Genomic DNA, 16,243 nt, shown 5'->3' on the forward strand with positions numbered 1-16,243 from the left:
ATGGGAACATGAGACATCAGACTGACATTATTGTCATAGTCGTCCTAATGGGAAGCGTTCGGTTTCTTGGGTAGTGGTATCTTACCATCCTTGTCGTTTATAACTACAAATTTAGTAGTATGCTCTTACCAGGTTGATGGCCGAGAAAATAGTCTTGTGCAGAAATTATGAGAAATCCTGCCTATGTAGCGTAGGATATTTGTTGGATGCAGTTTTGTTCAGTTCAGCTTCCAATTCTCATTTCTCTTGAGGATCATATGCAATAGTTGCAATAGGCTATTCAAATTGCTATGAAGAAACTATTACAAATTAACTAGTTTAAAATGAACAGCTACACAATTCTAAGCATAAAGATTTTAAAAGAGATAGTATTGCTTCTGATTTGGGTATTACGTTTGATTAAAAATTTTATTGACTACCACTTAAATAGATTGTTTGGTAAAACATAGAGATATAACGTTTTGTTATTAAAAACTACTGTAAGTCTCAGAATTGGGTTATATTCAATCTAGCTTTTAACACCTTTGTAAGAAATGAAACAAGGTATATTATAACCTAAACTAAAGGAATATCAAAACGAGGAATTCTTGTAGAAATATCAGGATGGGTGCGAAGCGCTAAGACACGAATATCAACATACAAGATTTAAGTAAAAAGATCTAACTTTCCATGCAAATTTCTCATTACTGCAATCTTGACACAATATATTCCGGACTGTAATCAACATGCAATAACTCCAAACATGTATCAATGCAATTGTATGGAACCAAAAATATGCAAGGAAGTCAAAGCTGAGTCAAAGAACAGAATTAACATGCAAGAAACAAATCGTCATCAAATAACATAGGAATGTAAACATAGGAAAGAATGGAAACAAGTTTAAAATTCATTATATAAGGCAGATCATATGCCAATATTTAGCTATACGAACGTTACTATAATTTACATAAAAAATAAAATTATCTAAATGTCGCAGAAATGCAATAGCGATGCTCAATTAATGTAAGAAAAAAGAGAGGAGGTTTTAATTTTATGAGTGCTAATTCAGTTCAATATTGGTGAATAGTTAAAAAACACAGGTTTAAAAAGCCACATGAAGTACAAGTATTGGGTGCAAGGATATCTGACATTTGGTAATGCATCGACCCATCCTGAAGCAGTGTTACTAATGTGATAGCTTGTCCAAAAATTTGAAAAAAAGTTTCTATCAACTTACCCTCTAAAATGCACCATTTTCGAGATACAGGGTGTTGAAATTTAATTAAAAAAAATAGTTTTTTGCGAATTTCCAACATTTAATTTAACTATGTATGATTTGTAATTGTTTTTTTTTAATTATGCTATTATGAAGTTAACGTTTGCTTTTGTTACTTGTTCTAACGTTTAGTAAAATAAAATTTTTATTTCAGAAAATTGACCATGTTTTTCAACATAAAAGTTGATTTTTCTAGAAAACGCTCAACTTTAAAGCTCATGACCTACAGTAACTTTTTGTGTAGAAAACATTGACGGTTCAACGGCGTAGAACTTGGGGAGAAAAACAACCACTACCCATTCAAAATCTTCACCAATTATGACTTTAAAAAATTTTTTATTTATTTTTATTATTTTATTTACTTACAAACACTGTTTTCTGTACGATAAACGGTTCCGGAGATATTCGCAAAAAACGATTTTTTTTATAAATTTCAACACCCTGTATCTCGAAAATGGTGCATTTTAGGGGTAAGTTGATAGAAATTTTTTTTCAAATTTTTTAACAAGCTATCACATCCTGAAATCCTGCGCATATACATATTATGAAACACCTGTATACAGCCAATAGAAACATCTTTATGATGTACTATCCTCCTAAAATTATATGTATTCCTCAGCTTATGTTAAAGAAACCACGAAAATACTTTATGGGGAAGACCTCATGCTTCAATTATTAGAAGAAAACGACTTTATAGTAATTTGGAATTGTTTGAACTTAAAAAAAAGAAATTTATAAAATATTCATTTTATAAAATCATGACCATGCACGATTCCGAACTTGACATAAGTAGCGGACATATGTTGATAGATCAACAACCATTATCAAATCACCCTTGAATTTATTATGATGTTATGTCAACTTCAAAATGTCAGTGAATCTCCAAATTTACAACATTATTGATAAATTATAATTGTAGCACTGTAATTTTTTTATTATATTTGTATACATATAAGGGAATTTTTGATATGTCCGGAATCTCTTCATTATGTGTTTATCCATATAGAAATAACTATTTTATATCTTATGATTTATTGATAAAAAATTATATTTCTACATATGTATATAAAAATAGAGGAAAAAATAACTAATCTGACCCCCTAAGAGAGATATCGATGGTTTCAATGAAGGTCGAGGGGATTATGAAGCACTACAAATATGAAAATTTATCACTGTTAAAATAAATGAGAACGTGACTGAAAAGAATTTATAGATAAAAGCATTATCTGTTGGGTAATAAAAACATTGTGTCAATAACAGCTGCTAGTATTTTATTTTGTTTATAAAAATTGATCAATAGATATAAAATTTACTATTATATGAAGTAGATGTAAATATTCAACAAGTTTTAACCATTAAACAGGACCGGTGAAAAGTAGGTAGACGAGGTGGTCGTAAACCCTAGCGATCTGATTCACCGCGATAATATTTTAAGAGCATCGATCTGTTTGTTCAATTCGGGTTATCGTCACGGGTAGCCGACCGATGTCAAAACAACAGATTAAAACACGTCCAATGGAATACTTACTTGGGCGACTGGTAAGCGGAGTGTAAACTACGTGAGAATGCTTTTCGATCGGGTAATGTTCGTGTATAGCTTTTGTCTTGGAGGATTCTTTCCCGATCATGGTTTGGTACTTGGAGGCTTTCTTCTTCATCATGTAGCAGCGCGGCATGGCTATCGTTTTTCAATAATGTTAACGAGGTCGAGGTTTCAACGTTTGAAGGAAGCAGGTGGTTGAGCTTTCACCACTACGCCATCACACGGCCGAGAGGTTCATGCAACAAGTAGCGATGAGGAGTGTGGCCCAACAGGTAACGAACTGGCCGAAAGGACCATGGCGTCATGCGTGACGTACGATTCGCATGGTTTTTAAGTCGTATCTAGCAAAATTTGGTTTTGGACGGTTTCGGTTGTTTGGTTCTTTTGGCTTCAAGCTAGTACTCGTACGGTTGTTCTCTCCTTCGGGTAATTTCGGCGTATCGACGGTCCGTTGTTTGTCGTTCGGGTCCGGGGGTTGGTTTTGGTGTTTAATAATTGGTTCTCCTTTTTTTGTTTTTCGTCACTCAGGTTAAATGTCACACGCGAAAAACTCAAGTTCTAACACAGTTTACCGTCTGGATCACCACTCCCTTGGCCGTCGTAACGAGCGAGGACTTGCGTCCCGACGCCGAGAACGGGCGGGGAAGCGAACCATCCCCTCTTTCAGAGCATGCGCGTCGTCCTCGTGGTCGATCGATCGGCCACCGACACCTGTTACCAAACCATACACCCTTCTCTCTTCGAATGCGACAACCTATCTTTGTCGCGTGCTGGCTCAACCTTGCGGTTGATGCATGATGTATGCGCGTGTATGCACGTTGCTAGGGATGCAACAACTCGAGTCGTACTAATTGCAGTGGAGGGTTGCAGCGTCGGAGGCGGTCTCGGCGGCGTTAGAGACGGCGGAGGTGAGGGATGACGAGGGTGTCTAATTGAATGTAGTTCGGTGTACAGTGGTCGTCAAATATTTGCGAACGGGACTTGAAGTTCCCTCGTGGCGATTTACATTTCGGCAAAAGTTGGGCGTGAAGCGCCCTCTTGTTTTCAACTGGTAAAGCGCTCGGTCTAACACTTTAATTTTAACACCCGCCACTGTCGAAGTCGTTCGGATTTTTCATTTCGTCCGTTACTCTTTAATTGGCATTGCCGAACGATTCATTTTATCTCTTTCATTTCTTTTTTTTAATTTATATTTAGATAACGATATCATGCAATTTTTTTTGCATGTTGGTATAAACCTAAAGAACAAGTGAACATATACCATTATATTTGCTAAATTTATCTATGAATCTTTGGAATGAGGTTAACGTCATAAAATTAACGAAGTTCGTAAACTGTTAAACATCTCTCCTTTAAACGTCATTAATCTTTATAAGTACTTGGCCAACGTCGGAGTTGATGTAATCAGTCTGTAGTGCACATATACGATTCATTGGCTATCACGTACAAGGCCTCATGTACAAGCATAGCCTATCAAACGATCGTTTTATTGAGTAATAAGGAAACGTTATCACTATAGCGTTATTTTTATGGTATTAAGACCTTCATCGAATGGACTGTGTACTTTATCGATTCGATGAATATTAGACGTGAAATATAAAACTAAATAGATTAGGTATAATTACCTTAGAAAAGTATGATTAAAATAATTATTAATGGTAAACAAAAACTTTTAGTGTCATACTGTAGATGACTCACAACTATGTGTGTCTGTATATTTGCAGGGTAAACATTACGTCGTTCAACATTAACGTACTTGCTTGTCATTTTACGATCTCGCGTTAAAATATTGGCAACACAACGCAACAGCTAGTGCCATTTTCCCCCACCTACCTACGGCACCACGCTGCAATCGCTTCAGCAGACGCACACGGACGTCCGCAACGACTGCATTCTGCAATGCCGACGTCGCTGAATTATTATTGCAATCCACACACATCACTCCGCCCCCAGGCTGAACTGAGTTTTGGGCACCGAGAGTGGATTTGGGTTTCGGTTTTGGTCCCTATTCTCTACTACGACAAGCCTATGGAACGAGAACCGGAACAGGAGCGACGAGTCCCAATTAAGCCCCACTTCGCGAAACCATCGAAGCTCTCACGTTTGGGGCGCGTCGCAACGACCTGGTTTCGCTCCTTAGAGCCAATTCACTTTCTAACTCGATTTTGGGATGAAGGTTCTCGCGCATAATGACACTTGACCTCTACTTCAACGGACTAAATTAAAGTCACTTCCTGTAAACTTGGATAATAATTGACCGCTGCACTTTGGGAAGGTGGGGTTTGCAAAAATGGGGTTTGACAAGAGTTTGATCAAATTTAATCTTTTTAATTTATAGCTGATAGAAATAAAAGTATTATATCGCGTCTGCATTTACAGGGTGTCACTAAATAATTCTTGTGGGAAATGCTTGTAGAATGTTGAGGTCGTTCACGCACCCCATATGGTTTCCTTTGAACGACATTCATACGTTTTCCGGTCAAATCGTAGACACGACAATCCTTCAGGCTATCGTGGAAAGGGGATAGTGGACGATAGCATATGACTGAGCACGTGCCATAATACACCATATATTTACTGTAGATATACATATACGTGGGGTACACGCGGTCTGACGCAGGGGTTGCAAACGAGCACAGACATAGTATCGCTTACTCATATCAGTTTAATATCCCTCCGGGCACCCGGGCACAACGACCGAACCGTGGAATGTTTTAATTTCGTTTCAGTCCCCCCCACGCGCAAATAAAACGCCATAGTCGCATGTTAGTCGAGAGGTCGGAAGCGCGTAAACAATATTATATTACGCTTAATTTCTGTCTAAAATTTTGTAATATTGTCGCTATAAACACACAAGCAAGGGCTAATACATTATGGAAATATGATGGAACATGTTTTGCTCGGCAAACTTTGCTATTTAGCTGTATCAACTTATTAACTTCTTATCTAATGATATTATAGAATATAAGGCTTATCGTTTATAAGATGAGAAATATCGTTTGATACACAACTTTAGAATACGTCTGCCAGTTATTGTTATAACTTAATACATTAGTAAAATTTAATAAAAGACGATGAAGTAATAATGAAGTTGAATAAAGGAGCATAAATGTGTGGTATAACTAATTGTTTTCAGATAGGTTTATAATTATCATTTTAGCTTATAAAACTACCACAAAAATTAGCACAGCAATTCTAAAATAATGAAAATAGTTATTTTGAATTTAGGTCGATGCCTTTTTTTATTGTGGAAGTTTTACATTACAAAACAATTATAAATTTAAACAAACTCTTGTTTTAATGAAGTTAAACGGATGTTCGTCGAAATAAAAGTTTTCAGAATTTTATGCATTTCTTAAAGTTACCACAATGAACACCCATTAATTTTTAAAAGTAATTAATAATAACCCACTATTGATCGTTGTCGTTGACTTCAGTGTAGGATGTCGAAAAAGAGGTTTAATCATCTGCTATCTGCAGCTAAGGTTTCGATGATTTTAGTAGAGAACGGGGTTTTTCATCGAAATCACTCTTCTAGTTTCTTCGAAGAGAGGAACTAGAAGCAGGTCCCTTTAATCCATTATTGACACATATTGAGCAGTTCGTATATTCTATTCTTAGCAGTAATAGATCGCTGATGGTAGATTTCATACCAATAGTTTTTATTCTATGCTTGCTTCGTCGGCTCTTAAGTTGACTAATTCATCAGATGGATTTAAATTTGGTTTTCGTTGACTATCGACGATTTTAGAGACTCCTGTAAGAGGTCTATAGTATCTGTTGGTAGCATCTATAATTTGCGTCTTTTCAAAAAATCTTGATGCAGTGATAAGCTATCAAAATGATTTGATGATCATGGAGGAGTAGATGCAACATATGACGAAGTGCAGAAATTGAACAGTTCAGGAAAAGTTATAAGCAGAATTTTACCTTAAAATGTATGTTGCCATTTGATAAAAGAAATGTACTAAAATATGATTACTCACTGGCTATCTATGATTAAGAGTTAAAATAACTGTTTTTCAATCTCATATGAAATGTAATAAATATAAAAATATGACTTTATTGTGATATATTGGATGAGTGGCAGTTTAATGTACATCTTTCAATACTTCTTTGATATTGTAATGTGTTTTTCTTAAAATATTTGCTAGTTCAACTAAGAAACTTCCAACATATGCATGAAGCTAATAAACGATCTCAAAGTTATCAAAACTGCAGTTGTTGAATTCTGCCTAACTTTGTGTATTTATGTTACAATGAGCTATATAAAACTTACCGAATTGTTATTTAAATTTTTAATCCTGCAATGGGTGTTAATAAGCAATACTATTAGTAGCAAGCACTTGCCAATTATATGATTTTAATGTCGCAGTTGGCTGTCACGACGTAAAAAATCTATATATTTCGTTATTTGTGTTCTACTAAATTTCCAGATTTTCTTTCTCTTATTCGTTGCAGAGCAAAACTTTTGAAAATCAACTCACTTTCTTCCAGTATGTGTTATGATCTAATGTCTGAACACGATTCGGGTTCTTATAATACTAGTTGGGGCAAAGTAATGTCGTAATGTGAATTGGCTCCCATTTTGTGACAATCGAAGAAATTGGCTTTGTTTTCACGGGAAGTTTATGCTAAGTTGAAGTCAAGTGGAAGTTTGTCAAATGCCCTCTCCTCAGTAGATGCACAAAAGTTGCCATTTTAACATCTCGCTTCAAATTTGGCGATTTCTACTTCAATATTGGCTTTCAAAATTTGCAAGGTTTGTGGTTTGATGCAGTAATGGCGAAATTTCGAATAGCCGCAGAGAAAGTCCATGAGCATTCCGATTATTCGATTAGAAGTGGTCGATTACGACAACTTCTTGCGACATCTCTAATGGAGCCAGTTTGCAGGAGACGCACAGCGAAACGTTTAATTGTTCGCACACATGGTGCATGACGACGAGGAGAACGACGACGAAGTTCACGCTGCGTTAAAACAACACCCAGAAATTGGTGAAATAAACAGTAACAATAATTCGGTGTTCTTGAGGTGTATATCGTTCCATTGCTTGTTATCAACTAATTCCCTATCTATTTATATCAGAAATGGCAAAGCACAATAATATTTGGTACTATTTGTAAAAATTATGACATATTTACATTATGAAACTGCTTTTGCCCTATCTAGTACATCAAGCAGTTCGGTTTCAGATTGAATACTTCTGAATAAACTGCGCATTGATGTATCGTTGTAAAAGAATAAATGTTCATGTTTGATTTTCAAATCATGTTAAACTGCATTCTGCTTGAATCGGAAAAATTGAATGCACCTCTATGTTTTTTATTAGAAGTTTTTGCCGTTTTCACCAAACTATTCCAATCGCTCTTTCTTTCCTGTATTTGATTCAGTTACGCCAAAATTAACATTATTTGGAAGTTAACTATGAACTATAACTATAATTATATTATATACTATAATAATATGTATATACTATATTAAGATCAACAGCCAAATCAGGATGTTCTGCTAACTTTATGATAATGTGATCGTGATTGGAAGCTCGATTTCTAAGGTGCTTTACTGAGTATGCTGGAAGATTCTGAGATCCGGGCAAACCCTCGATGTCATCTCACATATTCGTTTCACAAATAAAATTATTAGAAGTATTTTTGAGTAACTGATTACCTTTTCGAATTACTTATTAATTAGGTAATATAGAAATAATAAAAAATAATGCAAGTTTTCTGGTAAATCTCGAGGTCAAATATAACGTTGCAGATAATAAAATTTAAATTGGGGCGCCGATGTCCCTTGTGAGTGAAAAGGTTAAACATATACCATGTATGTTCAATTACAGATAACTAGCAAACACAGCTAGTAAATGTGTTTCGATGAAATTACTTGTTTAAAACAATCTTCTAAAAAAAGTTACATTGATTTAGTTATACAAAAGATTGCTTTGATGGAAAATGGTTTCCACTAGTCAGTCGGTGTAACTATTTTTCCAGTTCATTCTATTCAGAAAGGTAGTGAAAGAATCGTAGCTGAAGACCATTTTTCATTCAGCATCGTGACAGCGGGTCGAAGTTGGTGCGACGCTCTCGTGATGAATTTCCAATCATTCGTCGATTTCAAATCAAAGTTTTCCGACGTGTACGACTTACACCCTCGTCCACGGGGTCGTACCTAGGGGGGTTAGCGAAGGTGGTCCGGTCCCACGTGGCCCTTTCCCCCTAAAATTCCGAACACGTATATTATAGAGAAGTCGTCCGGTTTGGTCGAATCGAGAGCGCACCGGCAGATGAAGAAGTTGGCAGGGGAAAAAGTTTCGCACAATACCGTCACGGTCCAATGAATGGTCATAATTGCGGACTTCACACCGTACTTAACAAAGTTATGTGATGGCGTCCTAACTTATATTAAAGTCTCCCGCAGGAAGTATTCCCGTGTAATGGTCTTTCTCGAAATGTCCTCCGGCGTTTTTTTATACTTCGCTCGGGCGCTACGTCAAAAAGTTTACCGCGCGATGGTGCTACCGGACGGAGAGCTTGGAAGGGATTTTATGGAAAAATAACGTCCAACTTACCTTCTGTTCTTTATTGTCCCCCGAAATTAGTTTAGTAAAGTTCACACATAGAGAGCGAGATTGCCTCACAAACAGCACATAACTTCGTGGATCTTTTTTTCACGGCAGGCAGACCGTCATAAGCTCGCAATGAGATACAGTAGATTTCATAACGTTGTGATAAGATCTCATTTTACTACTTGGGGTAAGATATTTAAATTTATGTTTTCCAGAATAAAATTTTTTTGGCAAAATTGCACAATATAATTTTTTTTATATACCGTATTTTCTCGAATCTTATCCGCACTCAAATCTAATCCGCACCTCGATTTTAAAAATGCAATGATGGTAAATAAAGTTGGCTTTCCTATGTAATCCACATCCGATTGTAATCCGCATTTGATTTTAGAGCATACAAAATTTGTAAAAAGGGTGCGGATTAGATTCGAGAAAATACGGTAAATTATACGACATTCATATTTAAAGTGTTTAATCTATAAAAACTTCTAATAATAATACTTATTTCACGAGTTTTAACAAGGGAAAACTTTCACTTGGATTATCTTAAGCCCTTAAGAGTGCTTGTTACGTCGCTGAGGGGCGAAAAAAATAATCAAGGCTTCCTTCAGAGTTCCATAGGGACCTATATTAATTTCGCACAATAAATCATCCCGTTTTTTTCTGGTTCAAACCTTTCATTACGCTGACGGCTGTCTAAAAGTTTGAGGACCTCTGAAACTTTCAGATCAATTTCTCCCTAAAAGTTTGAACGGATTTTTTCCGACAATTTACCGAAATGCTTATCTGACAAATTTGACACGGAGACTGATTGTAAATTAGAATTGGTCCCCTCTTATTTTCAGCTTTGAAACTTTAAGTGTAACAAATACTATTATAAGTTACATCAATTAACAAGTAAATGAATGAAAATTTTGTGTGAAACTTTTAATGCAATTTACATTATCATTTTGTATTAATATACAAATCTTTGAAGATGTCCGTCCAGATCTGATTACATGGGATGGCCGCAGAACTCCTCCTTCTGCACTAGATGCTATGGTAATTCAATAATGTTAGTATGGAACACGGTCTAGGTGAAAATTGAATTAATTCCACGCTCCAAGCGCATATTCCCCGAAGACTTTCGTGCATTGTTCGCATTAGCGTTACCGTTCCCGTCATGACACAGGGAGCATGGTACACTAACATCACCCCATGTGGCCTCGCAAATTGAGCTCCGCTTCCGATTTAAACGTTGCGTGTCATTTTTTGTCTTCAGTTTTTACATTGATTGCAGTGATTGAAACCTTAATTAACTTTCACACTATTTATCTTGACTATTCGTGAGAAAAATAATGAAGAAGAAAATATTAATCTTTGTAGAGTGAAATACAACTGATGCTAAAAGATGTATGTTTGTACGTTGCCTATAATCTTGACAGTGACGCAGGTAACGTGAATGGGGAACGGGGAAGATATAAATAGTGTCACCTTATTAAAATTCTACTACGAATCCGTCAAGTATTCCATTCAATTATCGATCCATTATTTCATAGATATATAACTAGTGCTCGTTTTCATCAGTCTTTAATCTTTAGTAATATCCACGAAGATGTATTTTCTTGACATTTTTCATACAAGACATTCTTTTATTATATATCTAATTTGTTATTACAGGTACGCGTGTGTTAACTTTATTTTTCATTTATTCACCAATAATTCAACACTCTTTGTATTATATACAAATGATGAAATAATTTGTTAGGATCGATGTATGGATAACAGTTTTAGTAATACTTTCTTTGTCGGAACTGGTTAGATATTCCTGCAAAAAAACAAATTGTTAAAACATGATGAGACCCTACAAACTAAAATTATTCAATTTCTTGTTACACACTGACAAAATCATATATAAAACAATTACAAACATTTTTGTAAATAGCATTTTTTTGAAGGGTAGTAGAAGGACGAGTTCAACGGTATACACAATCGATCCATGAATCAGTCAATAAGAGATCAGATGAACAATAGAACAATAGAGATAAAGTAAAGATGAAAGAGTTCATGTACTTTTATATGATCTTCGTCAAACTTTCCCTATCCAATGACGGCAATACTTGTAGTGGTCATAATGAAAGTGCTAAAACATTGTACGTTTTCAATATACATATATCGGGTGCTTTTTAGTATGTGGAACAAAAGTCAAAGGTATCGCGATGCAAAGATATTTGATTAATTAACTTTGGCATATAAACAGCTTTAACCTTTACAGTTCAAATGTTGTATATTGTGGAAATTATAGATATAGTGTTACGTATGTCCTTAAGAGAAACTCCTTAATTGTCCTAGCAGGTTCTCCATTCTTGATTTTCTATCAATTTCCTAAATCTTGCCTTTCCTTGTTGAATTCCCTCCGCCGCCATCTCACGACATCCAAAATAATTTTCCTTCTCCAAATAACCTTCCACACCACCTCCATCAACCCTCCACTCCCGGAACTTCCCCCGAATGCAGCCCAATCTGCTTATTTAAGGTGGTAAAATATTTGTTTTGCTTTTGTTATAAGGTTCGACAGGCCAAACGTAGAAGAACATCATCATTCCCCCACTTACCACTCGTTAAGGTAAGATCTATATTCGAGGCTCCATTCTCCATTAAAGACATGAACGGTTGTCCCACTTCATTTACATCGTTTCTCAACACAAATTCCTGGAAAAGCATACCGTTATCATTCAGCACTTTATCAAACCGGTATGATAGTGCGTTCGAGTCTGTCTCAACCAAAACCCTCTCGCTAACGTAGACTTGCAGAATGCCCTCAATTTGATGAATTAATGTCTAGATGGTATCTGATTATTTGCAGCGAAGTGGAGGATCTACTATTAATCTATCCGCATCGCGCTATTCTCGTCCGTCTTTGATGTCACTGTCCAACTCTTGTCAAAAGCCACCACCACAACCCAACGGGGTACACAACACCGTTAAATTTGCTTCCAATACTCTAACACTCCTTTCACACACATACGGCTCCAGGATTGCTTATTTTACTCAAGCGCTCTTTCAGGTCTTACAGTTAGAGCAAGTCGGCGACTTGACTCTATATTTATAATCTTCGGCACATGTTACTCTGGAGTACCTCCTGTAGGCCGCAGCTCGAACATCCGGGCTATGTAGCCAAATAGGACTTATTACATCTAGAACCACAATGATGTCGCAGATCTTGAACGAGAAACTTCTAATAAAAATCCTCATGTCTCTTGATCTTATTTTTACCTCCCTCTAACCTTCTTCGACACTCACTCCTGGCCTCTTCAAATTTCTCCTACATAACATCTCATATCTTGATCATAGAGCTGCAACGCAACATGCTTCGGACATTCCAGGTACTACATTGCAAATACAATCTAGCATTTTTGATCATTTCCGTTTCGAAAAGACTGTCCGGTTTCATTTTTGGAGCTATTCGTAACAGTACTCTTTTTACAAGGTAGGAGCGTTGACCTCACGCTTAACCCACAACCGAGAGGGCTCTAGACCCCCCTGTCGGAGTAACCATATCTTACCCTAGGTGTTCCGGTGTTAAGGTACTGGAGGTTCGACTATCGCCGACGTCATTCTGCGTACGACTTACAAGTTTAGCATCAATATCCGCTTAGGCTTGTAAGTATTTACTAGTGAATCCTGTTCGGCTCTAGAGTCCCTAATTCCACCCTGATAAGCTAATTTTTGAAGGATGTAGAGAGGAGCCCCCTACTAATAACAAAGTCCCATTGCTCCCAGGAGGAATAACAAAATTGAAATTCAAACTTAAACAGGGCAAGTATGAATTTCAAGTAATATGTTTTAACTTTCTCTACTACGCAATTCAAAAAAAAATTGTGTTTTCTAATTATTGAGTCCGAGTCTTATATGTTAGGATGTTACATACAAATGAAAAACCAAATTAATCAGAATAAGATACTCAAGAATTGGTTGGAATAGATAGATGAACCGAATGAATTTATTTATTACATGTTCGGGATGCATACAGGGTGAATATCCCCAACAAAGCATCCTCATGATAACGAAAAATTAACATAAAAAAAAATTGTAACATAAACTAACATAATTACAATAAAGCGATCAACAAAACATCCGCTATACGTTAGCTAGTACACATTCTCTGAAAGAGCGTAAAGAAACGCAAAGAGAGATACATGGTTGAAGCTCTGGTCATAGGAATTAAGAATTCGAACTAATGGCGAGTTTTGATAAAGGTTGGTGTTAGCTATGTTAAGACGAAATGTGGCGTTGTAACGTGTAAGCCGTTGTGGTACATTGAAGCTCAATTCAGGCAGAAAATCGAGGGCATCCAGCATGCCATTAACAAGCTTGAAAAGGAAAATCAAGTCAGAAACAATTCGACGTTGCTGCAGAGACAATAAGTTGAAGACTACGCAACGCCTATAGTAATCGCAGTAAAGTAGATGAAATTTATGTGCCACATAGCGTGCAAAGCGTCGTTGAACCGCTTCGATGCGATCACGATAGACCGCGTACATAGGATTCCACACTAATTAACAAATGCCATACAAAGCGATTTAATGCTTGTAAAATTGGTAAAATATCTACTTATTCTGATAACAAACCCTAAGTTACGCAGGGCTTTCGTCACCATGAATTCGATGTGAAGGTGATATCTCAATTTGGCATCAAGTATAATGCCAAGATCCTTCACTCTGTCAGTAGAGATAAGTAGGTCTATCATTAAAGTTGTAATTAAAATTAATAGGGTAGCGTTTTCATGTAAACGTTATTTTTTGGCATTTGTCATAGTTCAATTAAAGTTTGTTAACGCGACAGTAATCATGCAGACGATATTTTATTATCATCCGCATAGAGCAGGAATTTAGAAAATTTAAAGCAAGAAGAAATGTCTTTTATGTAAATTAGAAATAATGTAGGCCCAAGGTGACTGTAATTCCCTAAGGCACACTAGATAAGATGTTTAGGTAGATACATTACTATCTTATATGAATGAAAAGCTCAGGGCCACTACCAAAGACAGTAATAAAATCTTGAACATAACTGAAGTAAGTAAAGCATGAAAAAGTTTTGCAGCAAAATGAAAGCATGTTTAGAATGATGCGGGAATGACGAACAGAATTATTATATTAAACAGCGTGTAATTTCATTATGATTGTACACTTTAATTAAGAAATTATGTTAGAAATAATGCATGAAAATAAAATATGCATGCAAATCTAGAATAGGATTATATATCGTAGTTGAACATATAATTATCAATATTTTAAAATGTTGAATATCTTTAATTACTGATATTGGAAAAAACGATCATATTACAAAAAGCAGTGAGGAACAAACAATTTAATTTGGGCACTTCAAAGCCTACATAATACTTTGAAACATTAGATGTTGCATTTCCTTTCTTTTTTATAAGCAATCACAATAATTGCAACACCGAATCGGTCGCACTTTAGTTTTCCATACAGCTAAAAGAGAAAATAAAGCAAATACCAATAAAATCCTATAATATCAATCTGCCAATATACAATGAAAGATACTTATTTATTCTTGCATTAGTTGGCAACAAACGGCTCAACAAAGCATTACATATAGTTGATTAGGAATAGTCATGTATTTCTGGCTGTTGTTGATACTTAACCGAAATATTACTTTTTAAATTAAAGTTGTTTATGGAGGTTGAATAACCGAGATCGATTTAAAAAATTTATGTAGCGCGAATTGTTGAATGCATACACACATTTTACAAACCGTCAATATTTTAGAGTTATGGTAATAATAAAAATTCGCGGACCCGGCGACCATTCTCACTTTTATGGTAAATAATTCCTGTTTATTTTATGAAACTCGTCTTTTATGGAGTTTCCCCGAACATAAACACGGCAATAAAAATACGGGAGCTGGAGGTTCGGTGAACGGAAAGGCTATGGGCAAACAGAAAAAATGCTGAATGAGGGTCGCAGGGAGACCAGAATAAAATTATCATATTTCTGCGGCCTCCTGCTCCCTGCCGTCAGCGGATTAAAATAATTTCTGTCGGCGGACTTCCGGCTTCTGCCTAATTTCAAGTAATTACATTTTTCTCGGAAGGAAAAGTTGTTCCAGTAATTTAGAAAGTTTTTGAACTGCTGAATGCCCCTCTTTTTTCACCGCTTTTTTTGGGCTTTCATTTGCTCAATCCGTATTGTTGAATTATTGAAGTTTTAAATACCGGGTATTACCCAGAACTTACTTTAAAAAATGTTTTTTTTTAAATAATCACCAATTTAATACGGTTAATATCGTTTCTTTGAAATGTGATCGATAGTCAAATTCAACACGTTAAAAATAGTGGATGAAATAGCACGTTAAGAGTTTTAAAGTTGTTGCGATAAAACGTTATCTTGAGAGACCGGTTGGCTAGGAAAAGAAGAAGCATTATCCGGATTGTGGTTCAAAATCCTCTTCCTCCCTAGGGAAAACGCGGATCGCGTCAACTAGTCAATATGCATTTTAGGTTCTACCCTCTTCCGGGTCGGTTTTTACCGGAAGATCTGAAAAGATGCGCCAGTCGTTCACCGTCCGTCGGATTTCACTCTCCGAGGGGACCCTAAACGCTCGGGAATTTCTGTTTTAGCAACATTGGCATCGTAGTGATGCCGATGGCGTTGGCGTTGGCGTAAATCGAGAATCCCCTTGGATGAACGAGGAAGCAACACGTAGCTCTGCGGGTCAAATGCGGAATATCGACTACGGAGATCGTGCCAATTTTGGATTTACCGCACACCCACCTTTTTTTCTCTTTTTCATTTCGAAGCTTTCTCTTTCTTTGTTGCTTATCCTCCGCGTCGTTTTATCTCTCACTGCATTTGTATCATTGTCAGCGGATTTG

The 16,243-nt window shown here is 36.2% G+C and overlaps 1 protein-coding gene across 2 annotated transcripts in view; it reads right to left on the minus strand.

Annotated features, from left to right (window-relative positions):
• Positions 1–3,601, minus strand: part of LOC111420525 (zinc finger protein 235-like) — a 32,172-nt gene extending 28,571 nt beyond the window's left edge. For both annotated transcript variants that reach the window (XM_023053541.2, XM_023053540.2), the window contains exon 1: positions 2,784–3,601. In XM_023053541.2, the coding sequence (XP_022909309.1) occupies positions 2,784–2,931 (148 nt within the window). In that variant the 5' untranslated portion in view covers positions 2,932–3,601. The remainder of the gene's footprint in view (positions 1–2,783) is intronic.
• Between the last annotated feature and the right edge of the window lie 12,642 nt (positions 3,602–16,243).

The sequence above is a fragment of the Onthophagus taurus genome, chromosome 1 (genome assembly GCF_036711975.1).
Source record: "Onthophagus taurus isolate NC chromosome 1, IU_Otau_3.0, whole genome shotgun sequence".
Taxonomy (NCBI): domain Eukaryota; kingdom Metazoa; phylum Arthropoda; class Insecta; order Coleoptera; family Scarabaeidae; genus Onthophagus; species Onthophagus taurus.